The 17,219-nt window shown below is 42.9% G+C and overlaps 1 protein-coding gene across 7 annotated transcripts in view; it reads right to left on the bottom strand.

The window, feature by feature from the left end:
* Positions 1–17,219, bottom strand: part of ADAMTS12 (ADAM metallopeptidase with thrombospondin type 1 motif 12) — a 353,569-nt gene that overhangs the window by 34,403 nt on the left and 301,947 nt on the right. For all 7 annotated transcript variants that reach the window (XR_002092999.2, XM_059725240.1, XM_059725239.1 and 4 more), the window contains one exon: positions 7,940–8,066. Coding sequence is in view for 6 of the 7 variants with exons in the window: in XM_059725240.1 (XP_059581223.1) it covers positions 7,940–8,066 (127 nt within the window). In the remaining variant the exon portion in view is untranslated. The remainder of the gene's footprint in view (positions 1–7,939; positions 8,067–17,219) is intronic.

Genomic DNA, 17,219 nt, shown 5'->3' with positions numbered 1-17,219 from the left:
GTTCCCTGGGATCACCTGAGCCAGGTGCCTGTGGGTGAGTGCCACCTGGGAGTGAGGCGGTGGGGGGCGCTGCTGCTGCGGAGGGAAACATCAGCCTTTCCCCCAGATCAGGGAACGCTCTGCCCACCAGCAGCTTGCCCCCCTCTCCCCGCTGCCAGAGAGGCAGGTAAGTCAGTGGGATGTGTGCACAACAGGGGGCTTTAATCAGCCCTAAATTGCAGTGGTGTTTTTAAAAACCCACCACTTCAATTTAGGGCCCCTGTTTCATTTACACATGCCCTTTCATTGCTAAAGCTAAATGAGGAGCAGAAGCCTGGAGCCCATCTTCCATAAACTGATAAATAGCCAAAGGGTGTAGCTGAATCTGGACCAATGCTGTCTATTCAATATGTAGCTATAGGCAAAAAGTTATATTAAAAGAGAATGTTAAACCAAACATTAACAAATTAGGAAACATCAGAATTATGGCTGCCCATGCAACCTTAATTTGACTCCCCTGTACATAAGTATTGTGACAATAGCAGTTCCATGATTCCACACTAGTTTTTCCAGTGGGTGGCTGCCATTCACTGAATGAGCAATTAGGCAATATTTTGTTTTATCCTCATACTGTTGTGCAGCACCAGGCATTCATTCTGACCTGGCTTTGAATACAGAATTATTCATTTCTGTCTCAAGTTTTCTGTGGCGCTCAGCACTTTAGTATCTGAATACTTCATAGATAAGAATGAATATATTGTCTAGTCCCTTCTACTCCCTACCTCCTCCCCAACAGTGGTCTTATCCCTATGTACTAACAAGAAACAGAAGCATATTGCTGCTTAGTCTGGAGAAGAGAAGAGTGAGGGGGGATTGGTAACAGTCTTCAAATACCTAAAAAGCGGGTATAAAGAAGATGGTAATATTTTCTGTGGCTACATGAAAAACTGACTCAAACTGTAACAAGAGAAATTTAGACTGGATATTAGGAAGAACTTTGTCATTACAAGGGTGGTTAAGCATCAACACAGACTATTTAGAGAAGCTGTGAAATGTTCATCCTTGGGAAATTTTAAGAGCATATTAGATAAACACTTGGCTGGGATGGTTTAATCAGGGGCAATCCTGCATTGAAAAGGGGGTTGGCCTACTGAGGTCCCTTTCAGTCTTACTTTCCTTTGATTCTATGATTCCTATACACAGGAAAAAAATAACCACCAGTTTTGGGCACCTAATCGCCCAGGGTCTGACTTTCTGGAGCACTTATTGTTATATCACACTTTGTATGAGTTCAAATATCTGTGCCTGTTGAATTACAACTGAAGAGCGTTTAGTTTTTCTGCAAACCACACCCACATGTCTCAAATGGCACTTCAAAAAACAAAAAACATACACAAATGGTGACTTTCAAAGAGCTTGGATTAAGGGATTTGCCCCAGTACTGTATAGGAACTAAGTGACAGAGAAAGGGCACAATTCTAATTCTTTATGGCACCTTAGCTATGAGATTTTTTTTAAAGCATCCTAAATATACTTAGGAGCATTCTGTTTAAGCAGATATTCATGTTAAAAAAAGGACCAGGGGGATTTTTGCTAGGGAGAAGAAAAAGAAAGGAAATACATACTCATAGAAAAGTGCAGGTAATAAAAATACTAGGGTAGGGTAAAACAGGCCATATTCAATTTGGATTTGGATTTGGCCCGAATCGGGGGACAGCGATTCGATTAGTTGATTTGGATCACTGTCCTGATTTGATTTGGCCGAATCCAAATCTGAATATTCGATGCAGATTCAGAGAATCAGTGATTTGACCATAGACACAGCTTTAAATATTTTTTCTACATACCTCAAGGTACCAGGCATGGCTCATGAATGCTGCAATGGTGGGGTGGATGGAGCATCCCACAGGAGTGTGGCAGCGAACCTGGAAGTGGACCAGAAGTACCCCAGCTCAGCAATCGGCCATGGGGGGACCCTGGGTGTCCCTCCAGACTCAGAAGGCACCAGTCGCTGAGCCGGAGGGAGTGGGGGGGCCCCTAGTGCGCTCCCTGGCAGACCCTGGTGGACCACTTCCGATTCTGCTGCCGAGCTCTTGTGGGATGCTCCATCTGCCCCACCATTGCAGCCTTGATGAGCTGCCTGGTACCTTGAGGTATGCAGAAAAAACATTTAAAGCTGTGTCTATGTGTGAATTGTCAAATCTTTCTAAATCTCTCCATATCAATTCAGAGGGTTCTGATTCAATTTGGAGAGATTAAAGGGTCTCCTGATTGGATGCAGATTTGGAGATTCAGCCATTGAATCGGACCAAATCTTAGCCGAATTGAATCAGCGACCAAACTTTTGCACAGCCCTAATAAATACATCTCTTCTTCCTTTAAGGAAAATATGAATCCTATAATAGATAAGCACCTATTTCCCAACCAAAATTATACATGGACATTACATTAGTTCATACTAGTATCTGACTGTGCTGCTGTTTGGCAGTACTATTCAGGTTAATAGCCTGACACCATTTCCATCACGGTCCAGTGCTCTGCTGTAGGATTCATACAATTCAGCCATTTCTATTCTGTTTTCAGTCAATAAGAAAACAATGAAAATGATGCAAAACTAATTAATCTATAGTTGCATTTAGAGAACTTGCCACATGGAGAATAGAACTTGATATCCCTGAGCGTTTTTACAGGCAGTCCTGAGGAGCGGGGGGAGTGCTTTAATTAGAGGGTCTCCAAGACCCTCTGATTAAAGCACCTGCAGCGTCTCATGTATCAATGTCCTTATGTTACAAAATGGCAATGGTGGGGGCTTTAACTAAAGCTTGTCAAACGAGCTTTAATTACCACCACCACCATTTTGAAGCACAGGGACTCTGATTAGCACTCTCCAACAGACTCCATTAGTCAAGTCTGCTTAATGATGTAATTACAGCCTCCCTGCATGTCTACAGGGTTCCTAAGAGTGCTCATCCCTGCCATATAAATGAATTTTAGCTTAATAATGGTGTCCCTCTTGTAGATTAGTGATGAAATGGCAATACCATAATAAATTAAGCGCTTGCTGGCCTCGTTCCCCACTCTGTATACTCCATTGCCACTGCCTCCTGGGAGCAGGGCAGGGGGGGAGGGGAAGGCCATCTGTGCTGGCGTTGCCCCCACCCCCGCTGTTCCACCCACACCATCACCACCACCTTCAAGGAGAAAGTGGGGGGGTGAGGCCAGCTCCACTGGCCTGGCCCCCCTGCTCCATCCCTTGTGTCCTCACCATCTTGGTGGCACTCTGCTGTGCCACCACCTCCTGTCCAAATGCTGCATTTGCACTCTGATTGGTTGTTTCTGTCAGCCAATCAGATTGCGAATTAAGTATTATAGACAGACAGACTAAACTGTTATGATATTAGAATTTATTGTGAAATTCTGTATTTCTACTGCATTTGTTTATTTTGATAGAGTGTATGGCAAAAAAAATTATCCCTTGATCTCAGTAATCTACAAAACAGAAATATTAGGACTTTACTTTCTTAGCAACTTGTGATTTAATAAGTTGGGAATTAACTTCCTAAAATGGATTATCTGAGCATGTGGCAATAGATTCCAAATGATGTGGTAACCACATTGATTATGATATCGTACGTGTTATTACAGACAGAATGGAATGTCTTGCCTTTATGATACATCATTTGGTTTAGAAGCAGTGGTCTGTTAGCTAATCTCATGACAGTGTGTCTTCAGCAAGTTAGATCCAGAAAATTGTAAGTAAACTGTGTAAGAAAATAGTCTCATAATTGCTTTAATAGGCATGTTTCCATCAAGAAGTTGTTCTACATGTTGGGAGGTGGCTGCCTGTCTGACAGGAGTGTTGTCTTTGCTGACAGCTCAGAATGTAAGGAGAGCAATCCCAAGGCTGTGGTGATACGACCAAGCAAAAGTCCAGGACTGTTGCATTTGACGTTCCAAATTCTTTTTCGATTCTTCACAAAAATTGAGTATAGTCACACTTGTATTTTACAAATTGTGTTCTCTGACAGATCCTGAAAGTGGAACCCTTTCCCCTCTGCCCTGGGTAGAAATATCACTGTCCTTGATCAACACAATTTCTTTAAAATGAGTTTGCCACCTTAGACTATTTTTTTGTGCGTGCATAATGGGTGGCTCTGATACTCCAGACCGCTTTTAGGGTTATTCCTTGGAGGGTCTAGTATCTCACTCTACAAAGAGGGGAAGTTCAATTATCCTTCTGATTGCTGCTCACCAGCTTGGGCTTCACTGCTCTGAGAACTATTTTTTGTAGCTCACTGGGATTCCTCGATGAGCATAGGGCAGTGCTGTTGTGATCTCTGGAATGCAAGGGCATATTTCACCTCACTTAATTTATTATGGTATTGCCATTTCATCACTAATCTACAAGAGGGACACCATTATTAAGCTAAAATTCGTTTATATGGCAGGGATGAGCACTCTTAGGAACCCTGTAGACATTCAGGGAGGCTGTAATTACATCATTAAGCAGACTTGATTAATGGAGTCTGTTGGAGAGTGCTAATCAGAGTCCCTGTGCTTCAAAATGGTGGTGGTGGTGGCACTTTAATTAAAGCTCGTTCGACAAGCTTTAGTTAAAGCCCCCACCATTGCCATTTTGAAGCATGGGGACATTGATACGTAAGATGCTGCAGGTGCTTTAATCAGAGGGTCTTGAAGACCCTCTGATTAAAGCACTCCCCCCGCTCCTCAGGACCACCTGTAAAAACGCTTAGGGATGTCAAGTTCTATTCTCCATGTGGCAGGTGCTCTAAATGCAACTGTAGATTAATTAGTTTTGCATCGTTGTCATTGTTTTCTTATCACTAGACTTGGTTATTAAGCTGTTCAGTGGTTTCAAAACTTCTTGAACCCATGGACAACTGTCAACACTTACAATTTCTCACAAACAACTGCCACCATTGGTACTTTATAAAAGACATTTTACCTTAGAAGAGAAATGACTGTTAGGCTAAATATAGACATTAGTGGGGGTTAGGAAGTTAGATAACATTAAAAATGGCCATCTGATCTAACTTAGTTTGCCCTCACTGCGGACCTTACATTTGGACTCGGTTTCAGCGATTGGAAATCAACCTAAACCTAACTGTACAGAAATTCTGCATATATAGACTATTTTAAAAATGGCAGAACCTGATCTAAGATAGACCTGGATTGATATACACTCAAATTTAATCGATCTAGGTTACACCAGTACATAGAACATCAAAATTGTTACCTGTGCAGCCTCAGGGCTGGTAAAGGCAAGCTGCTGGCCCTAGTACCAAGCCTAAACTCTTCCTACCTGCCCCCCCTGGCACCAGGTTATTTTTAGGGTCGCCCAGCTCTTCACTCCTCTCCCCTGCAACAGACCAGCCAGCCCTTCCTCAACCCTCCATCCCACAAGCTGCTGTGGGTACCTCTAGTTTTATCACCATTCATGGATGCCAGGAGCCAAGGAATTAAGTATCGGGGTGGGGGGGGAAAGGGGTAGGAGGGGTGTAGTTGTAGGTTCTCTGGTGCAGGGGTAGGGAGCTAAAAATAGCCCCTAGACTGCCCCAAGCCCCCCCCCCACCCCCACAGACACTGAGAGCCCCCTGATCCCACCAAACCCACAAAAACCCCAGTCATCCCCCACCCCTCGCAGAACCCACTTGCCTCCCAATCTCTCCTGCAGATCACGCATATGCCCTCCCAATCGCTCCTGTGGATCACACCTGTCCCTCCCTCCCACCCCCCCATGTATGCTGCCTGCACCCCCTGATCTCCCCCAGATACTGCCTGGCCCCCAAAACCACTGATCATGCCTGTGGATCCCACCTACCCCCTGCTCCCCAACTGGATCCTACTTGCTCCCTGATCCCCTGAAGATATTCACCCCCCTGAAAGTCTGCTTGCTTGCCCTCCAACCTCCCCAACCCAACTTATCTTAGGTCAGGTGGCCACTTTTAATGTGATCTAACCTCTCAATAAGGCTAAGTGCAGACAGAATAGGAGTAAGTAAAGGAATATTTTCATCATGGACCATAGAAAAGTAAGTGCAAAACTCATGTTTAATATCATTGTATCATCAGCCTAGTAAGAAAGTACTTACAGCAACCTAATCTCAAACAGCAGGATTTGACTGCCATTGATGCCAATGGCTGCCAACGCAATAGATATTTCTAAATGCGAGCAGCAGAAGCTAGCTAGCTAATATGATATTTAAGAATTCTTTAACTTCCAAATAGCCAGACAGAAATTGCTTTGCATCCTTGAAATAAAGAGCTCAGTTTATACTTCTATGATACAAAATGCTCCAGTGCATTTGTTTAGGCTATTCCGGAGGATATTTGATAATAAGTTTGATTCTTCTGTCAGTTAACTTCCTCAGCAATTTGCATAGAATTACTACCAAGCTGTGAAATTTATACTTTTAAAATTATTTACATAGGATGTAACCACATTCCAAGATATTTCCCCAGTGAGACATCAGACATTGTTGTCTCAGAAAAAGCTAATAAAACCACCAATCCCCCAGCAACTACACAAAATTTCCTATGTTAAAGCAGTAATATCCATCATGAAATTCAACTGTGACAAACACAAGATAATACATATTAGAAAAAACAATTTTAAGCAATTAACCTTTACTGGGTAGTAAATTAACTAGAACCATTAAGGAAAAAGACCTGTGCACAAATATGGGAAGCTAACTGAAAGCATCTGCACAATGACAGACAGCTGCAAAGAAAGAGGAAAAGCAAAAGAAAACAAAATGTCCAGGTAGATGAACTGAGAGAAAGAAAACAGCACTAAAAAATATTATATTGCGTGTAAATCAATACGCTCTTCCTACCTGGAATATTGTATTGAATCCTCATCGCCCGTCTCACAAAAAGTTATAGCATAAATACAAAGGGTCCAAAGTCAGACAATAGTGATGAATAAGAATTAAAACAATACAACAGGGACAAATGAAAAAAGCGATATGAATAGAGAATAAAAACATCTGAACAGTTTGGTTTAGAGTGGAGACAGTTGAGAAGAGACATGAGGAGGATACAGAGTAATTCTGGAGAAGATAAACTGGGCATTTCTATTTACCCTTTGTTATCACAAGGCCAAAGGAAGAACCAATAAAGATGAATATTTCAAGCTGTTCAAAATAAATGCGTTTTTCAAAAACAGTCAATAAATACTTAGAATAAAATACACTGCCACAGAATACCATTGGAGGCAAAGAGATTAACAGGATTCTAAACATTAGCCTAAGGTACATGTATATTTGGAGCTACAATAGCTTCGATAAGATGCATGTATGTATGGCCCATATTATATTTAAGACATGATTAACCAGTTAATCATGTCTTATGTTGTTATCCAGCCATATGTTAATACAATTAATGGCATCATAGAACAAGGAATAAGCCATAAAGTTCTTACACAACATATGCGCAATAACTTTGTGTCTGGTTCTTATCACACCATTAACTGAATGTTTTGCCAGAGTGGGGCTCCCATGCTTGGGAGCCCAAATCAGCTGGGGGCTCCCAGCAGTGGCAGCACATGGTAAACCTCTGTGGCTGGGAGCCCCAGCAGCTGACGGGGCTGCCACTTGCCAGCAATGGGAGCATGCTACTTGTGGCCTGGCTGGAAATGCAACTGTGGGGATCCTGCATCAGATTCTATCATACCTTCACTTGCACATCTGCTAAGGGCCCATGAAACATATAACTTTCTTGGCATGGAATGATAGTAACAAATCTTGTCTCTTGGGTAGATTATTTTGAAATTTTCTGTACAGAGGTTTCTTTCATCTTCATTTGGTACCTATCATTAGTGGAGACTGCTGATGGATTATTGGCCTAATGTGGGATTACAGTTCTTTTGAACTAAATTATATACATAGAATTGACTTGCTCCTGTTTAGTACAGTCTTAACATTCTTAACAGTTTGTACCTGGGTGGACAATCCTTTTCACTGCATTTCTTTTGTCGTCCATTTGGTTGCATCTCTGGGTCACAGAACGTGTTTTTGATCACACCACTCCCCTTTCTCACACAGTGGGCAATCTGTCGCCTAATACCTGCGAGAGAGACATTTTTCTATGCATATTAAATTTTTAAAATTTTCTGCTGAGTTCCAAATGACAGGGATTGTTTTGGCATCCAACACCCATTCCAGTAGCAAGCAACATCTGCAATTATCAAAACATAAAGGAAAAAAAGAAACAAAGCTGAAGAGAAACGCTTGTGCTATACTTTGTTTTCTAAACAGGAGGAATACTTCTTCCTAATTTATTATGTTCTTGATAACATTGGAAGAAGAAAAGGCATATCCCAGTGCCTGACATATCTGAGTCACTGGAGGATGGGACACAACTCACAGATTTACAAAAAGTATTTAAGTTCTTTAAAAGAAGTTTCAGCCACAAAAGAGATAATAAAGGCTCAGCTACACACTGAGACAGACAAATGTAATGTCTGCTACTTAAGCTGAATGCTACATATCTGTTATTTGCCCTTAGTTCCCTTGTGCTGATATGAGGTTCAGGATGAACAATCTCAAAAATGTTTTCCCCTGAAAGCAATGAGCACTTTGTGAGGTAGGAAATGAACTGCATAAAGACCTTCATGAGAATCCCAGCAGTGCCCAGCCTGCAATAACTGCAATATGAAAAACCTACACACTGACATCACCAATCATCTCTTTACTCCTTGTGGAAATTAGTACACATACTAGCCACTCTGATGAGGTCCAATTGAGCTAAATGCATGTACCACCACAGCATACCCAATTTCTAACACGTATTAAGAAAGCTGAGTAAAACCAGCTTCCCTGACTAGTTGTACTAAGTCAGGCAGCAGTATTTTAGCCTTTGGTCAAATTGAGAGCAGGTAATGAGAGGCTCTGCTGAATTAATAAGCTCAGCTGACAAGTTAATAAGCAGTTTTCTTTACTGCAGTTAACTCATTAGCCTCCTAACCACCACCTATGTACACTGAAGTCCCCTTAAGACACATGAATATCTGGTTTTTCTGAAGCACAAGGAAAGGTTCACATTGTATTAGGAAAGATGTATAGGAATAATTCCACATGGACTGTCCACAGGTGAGAGTAAATGCAGATTGCAATCAGGTTATCAAAGCCAGGTTCTAGAGCTCAACCTGGATTTTTTACTCTGCTCTCTGGAAAAGCCAGCTAAGGCAAAAAGGCACAGAGAAGACAGAAATGGAGGTTTCAGCCAGACTTCTGTTCTGTTCTGTTATTTTTAGTGCTGTGTGAATTGCAGCTTTGGTTTGTATTTGAAATTGCACACTCCACCACGAAGGGAGAAACACTCACAGTTAATCAATAGAGACATTCCAGAACTACATATACTCCTGCCACTCAGTAATATTCCTACTCAGGCAAACTCTCACCCTATCAATTAACAGACAACAATTAGAATCAGAGGACTCTGTTGCTCACATCTAAATCTAAAGAAAGAAAGGCTCTAGAGCCTATGGGCATGTGTAGATAAACTGGGGGCCCTAAATTGAACTGGTAGGTTTTTAAAAATACTGGTTCACTTTAGGGTAAAGTAAACCCCCGTGTCATGTACACCCATGTCTTACCTGCCTCTCCGGCGGTGGGGTGGGGAGGGGAGGGCAAGCTGCCAGCGGGCAGAGTACTCCCTGGGCTGGGAGTGGGGTTAGGGTTAGGGTGGTTGGTGTTTCCCTCTGCGGCAGCGGTGGCTCCCCCCCCAGGCAGCATGCACTCTCAGTCAGGTACCTGGCTCGGGCAGGCCGGGTGGGCACTGCAGCCGTGGAGGGAAGGACCGAGTCCCTGCACAGCTCAGGCAGGCTCCAGGAGAAAAAAACAAAACAAAACAAAAAGATCAGGTTTGCCGCTTTTTTTTTTTTGGCCTTCAGCTGAGCCTGCTTTCCTGGGCTGCTGCCAGGCTGCCTGCACGGGCTGCCTGCAGCGCCACTGAGCCACACAGAGCCTGGTGCTTCACTCTATGGCTGTATGGCAGCAAACTAAAACTCCTCGGAGGTGTTTAGTTTGCTGTGCCCCAAAGCCATTTAAGGTGCGTTACAGCACCAAATGTGCTACTGTGGCTGGAATTAAAGTGCAATATGCTGCTGACGTGTGCAAACACCAACACCATTAAAGCAGTGCAAAAGCATTTAACCTGCTTTAAAGTGTCACGTAAACATGCCCCTCATTTTGTCTACACATGCCCTATCTGTATTAGGGATTTTTGCAATAGTGCTACCCTGATATAGACACCCTGATGCAAATCCCCAGTGCAGATGTGCTACAGCAAAGTAGCCTGCATTGATACAACTACCAATAATAACTAGAACAAAATATTCCAAATATACATCAGCCCTAAGAAAGCCTCACTGTTATAGAGAGATGAGCTGTAGGTAACTTTCAGATCCATTGGCGGAGGGAAGGGGTGTTCTCCATACAACTGCATTATTAACATGGACAGGTACATGCCTTTGGACAGATTGCAAGCCTTACTATCTTAGCACATACCTAGGCAGGAGTAGACAATGTCCTCACTGAGCTGATACAACACCTAGGACCCCTTGCAAGGCACTGGCTCTTTGATCTATTCAATGCATGCATGATGAGTACACAAATACCATCAGTATAGAGGAAGTCAAGAGACATAGCTCTGCCCAAATCAGGGAAAGACCTTTCATCATCAAAAAGTTATAGACTGATTTCCCTCCTCAGCATCACCTACAAACTCTACGAACATCTTAACCTGCAACAAATGGAAGCCCAGGAAGGGTGGCTGTGCCTTAAGGAAACGATCCTTTGGGCACAAAGCAAGACGATCCCCGAGTGAGGCAAAGGAGGGAAAGGGGCCAGGAGGCTTCCCTGGCTGACCAGAGAAATCCAGGGCAGCCTAAGGGACAAAAGGGGAGCACATAAAAAGTGGAAACAGGGAGAGATCACCAAAGATGAATATACCTCCTCTGCTTGTGCTTGTAGGGAGGCAGTTAGGCGGGCCAAAGCTACCATGGAGCTGAGGATGGCATCCCAAGTAAAGGACAACAAGAAATTGTTTTTTAGATATATAGGGAGTAAAAGGAAGGCCCAGGGAGGAATAGGACCCCTGTTAAATGGGCAGAAACAATTGGTGACAGACAGGGGGGACAAGGCTGAACTCCTCAACGAGTTCTTTGCCTCAGTGTTCCTAAGCGAGGGGCAAGACAAGTCTCTCACTGGGGTTGTAGAAAGGCAGCAGCAAGGCGCCAGACTTCCATGCGTAGATCCTGAGATGGTGCAGAGTCATTTGGAAGAACTGGATGCCTTTAAGTCGGCAGGCCCGGATGAGCTCCATCCGAGGGTGCTGAAGGCACTGGCCGACATCATTGCAGAGCCACTGGCGGGAATATTTGAACGCTCGTGCCGCACGGGCCAAGTCCCAGAGGACTGGAAAAGGGCCAACGTGGTCCCCATTTTCAAAAAGGGGAGGAAGGAGGACCTGGACAACTATAGGCCAGTCAGTCTCACCTCCATCCTTGGCAAAGTCTTAGAAAAAATTATCAAGGCTCACATTTGTGAGAGCCCGGCAGGACAAATTATGCTAGGGGAAATCAGCACAGGTTCGTGGTAGGCAGATCGTGCCTGACCAATCTAGTTTCTTTTTATGACCAGGTTACGAAACGCCTGGACACAGGAGGAGGGGTGGATGTCGTATACTTAGACTTCAGGAAGGCCTTCAATACGGTATCCCACCCCATACTGGTGAACAAGTTAAGAGGCTGTGACTTGGATGACTACACAGTCCGGTGGGTGGCGAATTGGCTAGAGGGTCGCACCCAGACAGTCGTGGTGGATGGGTCAGTTTCGACCTGGAAGGGTGTGGGCAGTGGGGTCCCACAGGGTTCGGTCCTTGGACCAATACTCTTTAATGTCTTCATCAGTGACTTGGACGAGGGAGTCAAATGTACTCTGTCCAAGTTTGCAGATGACACAAAGCTATGGGGAGATGTGGACACGCCGGAGGGCAGGGAACAGCTGCAAGCAGACCTGGACAGGTTGGACAAGTAGGCAGAAAACAACAGAATGCAGTTCAACAAGGAGAAATGCAAAGTGCTGCACCTAGGGAGGAAAAATGTCCAGCACACCTACTGCCTAGGGAATGACCTGCTGGGTGGCATGGAAGTGGAAAGGGACCTTGGAGTCCTAGTGGACTCCAAGATGAACATGAGTCGGCAGTGTGACGAAGCCATCAAAAAAGCCAATGGCACTTTATCGTGCATCAGCAGATGCATGACGAATAGGTCCAAGGAGGTGATACTTCCCCTCTATCGGGCGCTGGTCAGACCGCAGTTGGAGTACTGCGTGCAATTCTGGGCGCCGCACTTCAAGAGGGATGTGGATAACCTGGAGAGGGTCCAGAGAAGGGCCACTCGTATGGTTAAGGGCCTGCAGACCAAGCCCTACGAGGAGAGACTAGAGAAACTGGATCTTTTCAGCCTCCACAAGAGAAGGTTGAGAAGTGACCTTGTGGCCGCCTATAAGTTCATCACGGGGGCACAGAAGGGAATTGGTGAGTATTTATTCACCAAGGCGCCCCCGGGGGTTACAAGAAACAATGGCCACAAGCTAGCAGAGATCAGATTCAGATTGGACATTAGGAAGAACTTCTTCACAGTTCGAGTGGCCAGGGTCTGGAATGGGCTCCCAAGGGAGGTGGTGCTCTCCCCTACCCTGGGGGTCTTCAAGAGGAGGTTAGATGAGCATCTAGCTGGGGTCATCTAGACCCAGCACTCTTTCCTGCTTATGCAGGGGGTCGGACTTGATGATCTATTGAGGTCCCTTCCAACCCTAACATCTATGAATCTATGAATCTATAAATGTCATTCTTGGTAGATTCCAAACCTACATGAGTCCAAACGGATTTTAGAGCAGGTCAATCCTAGGAACACTAACCACTAAATCTTACACAGCATAATGAAGATGGTTTCCAACAGAAGTTGATAACCGGCACAGTGTTTGTTGATCTGCTGCATACAATACTGTTCAACACCGCATGATCATGATCCACATACTGTACCTTATGACTGAAATTGAAGCCAGACCATCCATAACCACTTGGAGAACAGGCACATCTACATGCAACAGAATGGCCAGAAAAGTAGATAGCACTCCCAAAAAAATGGCTTACCACAATGTGGTGTGCTCACCCCACTTTTATTCAACTTCTACATAAACAATCAGCCAAGTGTCAGCATTTCATCTGTGCAGATGATCTCTGTATTACCACGTAGCAGAAGAATTTTGAGGACACAAACAAGATCCTGGAGAGGGCACTGAATGAGATGTCAGATTATTACCTAAGTAATCTCAAACCCAACCCTAGCACAACCCAAATCTGCTCTTTCCATCTGAGGAACCAGAGTGGAGAAAAACACCTGATTGTCACCTAGGGTGACCACAGTCTCAAACATCAGAAACATCTGGTCTACTTAGGGGTAACACTGGACTGTACTCTTTGTTACAAAAAGCTCATATTAGATACCGATGCCAAAGTCAACACATGAAACAACATTCTGCCTAAACTCACAAATTCCAAGTGGGGAGCACATCCATCTACCCTACACAGTACTGCCTTAGCATTTTGTTTCTCTGTGGCTGAATATGCCTGCACCACCTCGGGATGCTAAAGTCACAGAAAACATATTGACACCACCCTAAATGATACATGCAGAATTAAAACAGGCTGCCTAAAACCCATCCCTGTTCCCTGCCTATACTCACTATCCAACATAGTGTCCCCTTACATCAGAAGGAAAGTAGCAGGTGACATCGACTGGCAGGTGCAAGAGTCAGGCGACTGCCACCCACTACAAGGACATCAACCAGTGCACCATAGTTTCTCATTGAGAAATAACTTTTTGTCCTCTACCACACCATTGACCACATCATCAGAATCAGCCAGAACTACCTTCTGGCAAAAAGAACGGGAGAAACTAGGTGACAAAGCTGTTGAATGGAGCTGGCGAAGAATTACCCGCAGTGAGAATTTAGCATCTGGCTCCAACTACAAATGGGACACATGGCACAGCCTCAACAGATTCTCATGAAATCTTTTGCATGAAATCGTGGGCCTTTACACAACTGACTGATGTGTTTGTCAGGAGAAATAAACCATGAATCATCTCTTGAGATGCCCTGTAGTACCACAATGCACCCCACAAGATCTGGCAACACCAACACCAGAAGCAGTGGCCTGGGCAGAATATCTGGAATACACCATATAGAATGGTTGGATTGGAGGCACAATGAAGAAGACCTAGGCATTAGGTTGTATTACTGTGACTTCTAGCCTTCCCTGTGTAAGCATGTTTAAGTAGTCAGAACAGTGTATCTTACTATGAGGTCAGAAATAAGTGGTAGGGGGTTTTAGATAAAAAGATTTAAATAAAAATTGTGCATGGGACAATTTTTTCTTCACATTTTAACTTCTTATGTCATGAGTTGTCATGCATTGCTTTACTAGGCTACATAAAGCTAGGTGTGAATTGAAACCTGTTAATAAAACATAATAAGCACCCTGTAAATATTAAAGCTATGGGAAACAAATGGCAGTTTCCATTGATTTCCCAATTTAATTTATCATATTTCACATCATAAGACATTTTAGGTACAATGTTCCCTGTGTTTCACATAAGAATTCTGGATATTTTGCATCAAAGAATTTCACAGCTTTCAATTTCAAATTCTCTCTGAAACGTGGCAAAATGATGTATAAGGCTGAATACAGAAAAGACAGGATACAACTGGACATCCAAAGGAGAAGCATCCAAATGGTGGTTCTGGTAGAACAGTTCTTGGGAGGGGGCCCACAAAAGAAAGAAATCAGCCATAGTTGAAAAATTCAACAGAAAATGCTAAACCTTTTCATCAGTATCTGACTCTTACTAGATAATTTAATAGAAAACGAAATTGCTAGATAAAGGAACAATAAGATAAGTTAAAAAAATCAATCATGATGCAATGCCTATCAGTTTTAGAGGAATTTTGAGCTTACTAAGTTTAGGACTGTGTGAGATGACGGCCTTCAATAGCAGAAAACTAGACAATAAGACCCAGAATGCTCCTTCAAGTCCCATATTCATTTCTAGAACCTTCTTATGTCTCTACAGACCTTTATTGATTTTATTCTTAATTATTTTTCAAGGTGCTTCCAAAACAATGTTTAGTTTTTGTTTTGCTAACCCAGTTGGAATGGTTAGCAAACATTAGTCAGTTGTAAAGTTAATAGAAACTTCTTGCTCTATTTTTCAAATTCACAATCTTTCTGCTTTAATTTCCAAATAAATCAAATATGAATTATTCTCCTATGCTGAATTATTTAGCATAGTTTCAGCTGCTGTAATGCATTTTAGAGCAGGAGTCCAGTGATAAGGCAACCTCTATAAACATTCATAGAAGCCTTGTTTACAGTGAATATGCGCTTATCATTGTTCACTGATCATGGGTATCAGTAAACTCATCTTTCTGAATTTTCAATCATACAATTACCATTCTTAATAAGAGATAGAAGTAGGTTCATATTATGATTGCAGAATCTGGGAAAGGTCTGGAGATGTTGGATATTAAGGTAGGCATTGGTGCCTACTCTCTTCTCTTCATCATAGATGTGCAAACTTCATTTTGAAATCAGAGGTGGCAAATCGGTGCAAATGAATGCAGTATAGTTACTTTTTTAAACAAAATGTTCATATTTGGTAGCTTTAATATCTATTACAGAGGAAGTCAGTCAAAATCCCCCCCTCCTGCTGAACCTGGCCTATTGAACACTTAGGTACACAAGCAACTTGAAAGCACAGGAGTCCAAATGAAGTCACAAGCTTAGTGTTGCACATATTACTAAAATGTATAGTTAAATGGGACCTCTAAAATTTCTCCATGGTTAGCAGAGGTGTTGTTTCCCTCAACTATTCTCACTTGATTGGTGCTAACAACCGTGGCTACTTTACCAGCTAACTGAATAAGGTACAACTCTGCATAATTTCAGATTAACTCAGCTAATTACCTCTCTCGGCTACTCTATGTTAGCAGTGTTTTGAAATCACACAGGTAGACACCAAGATAGCTGAATAAGCATATGGTGCTGTACTTTGGACACAGGTGAATCCATTGGGCAGTTGTTGCAAGGGTCTGATCACCACTGTAGAGACTTCTCTGTATATTCTGAGGCTGCTTTAGCAACAGAACGGTCCTCTGCCTGGAGACACTTTCCACTGTTGCTAAAGCACCCTCCATCCTACACCCACCCATTTGGGCCCCACTGAGTGCTCACTAAATTTTTGGAAAAAACACTGGTTTACTGTTTTTTAGGCTCTCTCTGCCTTAACACCTTTATTCCTGAGGACAGAAAAGATGCACAGAGGCAGCTGAGACAACCACGCAAATCTGTTTTTTCATTTAGGAGTCACATGTTGGTTCCTAAATGCACCAATGTGTGTGTGAACAAAACCTGTTTGTTGCACCTGTTCATGAAAAATCAAACACTGCATGAATGTGGTAAGATCAAACAATGATTTGGATTTACAGATATGTTCAAAAGTTTCCCTCACTCTGCCTATTCAATTCAAACCTGACTACGTTTTATGGATGAATGTAAGTCAGACTTCACGCCCATTTCTTCTTGATTTCTTTGCCTCGTTTGCCAACTAGAGTAACAAAAGTAATGTAACAGGAAGTGCAGATTTAGATGCAAGATGGATATACATCTGTTCCTAAGTATCCTGAACACTTCCTCTGAAAGTGCCATCAATACTAGAACTGAAAATACAGATAGATTTGTAGAGCCTGAATTTCAGGGCAGCGGTGTACAATATATATGCAAAACTGCATGGGATTGCATATCTAATCTGAATATACATGTGTCATAATTGTACATACAAAACTGGCATTTTGAAGAAGTTCCACCTGGCTATTTCAATAAACAAATAATCATACTAATTGCATACACATATTACATGCATAATTAGGAAGGCATCCTAATCACCAATGAATAGGAAAATCAGTATCTAAATCCATAAAGAAAGCACAATGATTTTATAAACCAGTCATAACTTTTGGACTCAGCTTTATTCTCGGCTAAACAAGGACACCTAGAAGTACATTTGTAGTACTGAAAAGGGATTAGGCAAGCACATACCAATTAACCCCAACAAGAACCTTGCAGTTTAATCCCTTTGTAAAGCTTTGAAAA

This window comes from Alligator mississippiensis, chromosome 3 (genome assembly GCF_030867095.1).
Source record: "Alligator mississippiensis isolate rAllMis1 chromosome 3, rAllMis1, whole genome shotgun sequence".
Classification (NCBI taxonomy): domain Eukaryota; kingdom Metazoa; phylum Chordata; order Crocodylia; family Alligatoridae; genus Alligator; species Alligator mississippiensis.
The sequence above is the reverse complement of the archived record's forward strand: the minus strand, read 5'-3'. Positions and strand labels throughout refer to the sequence as shown.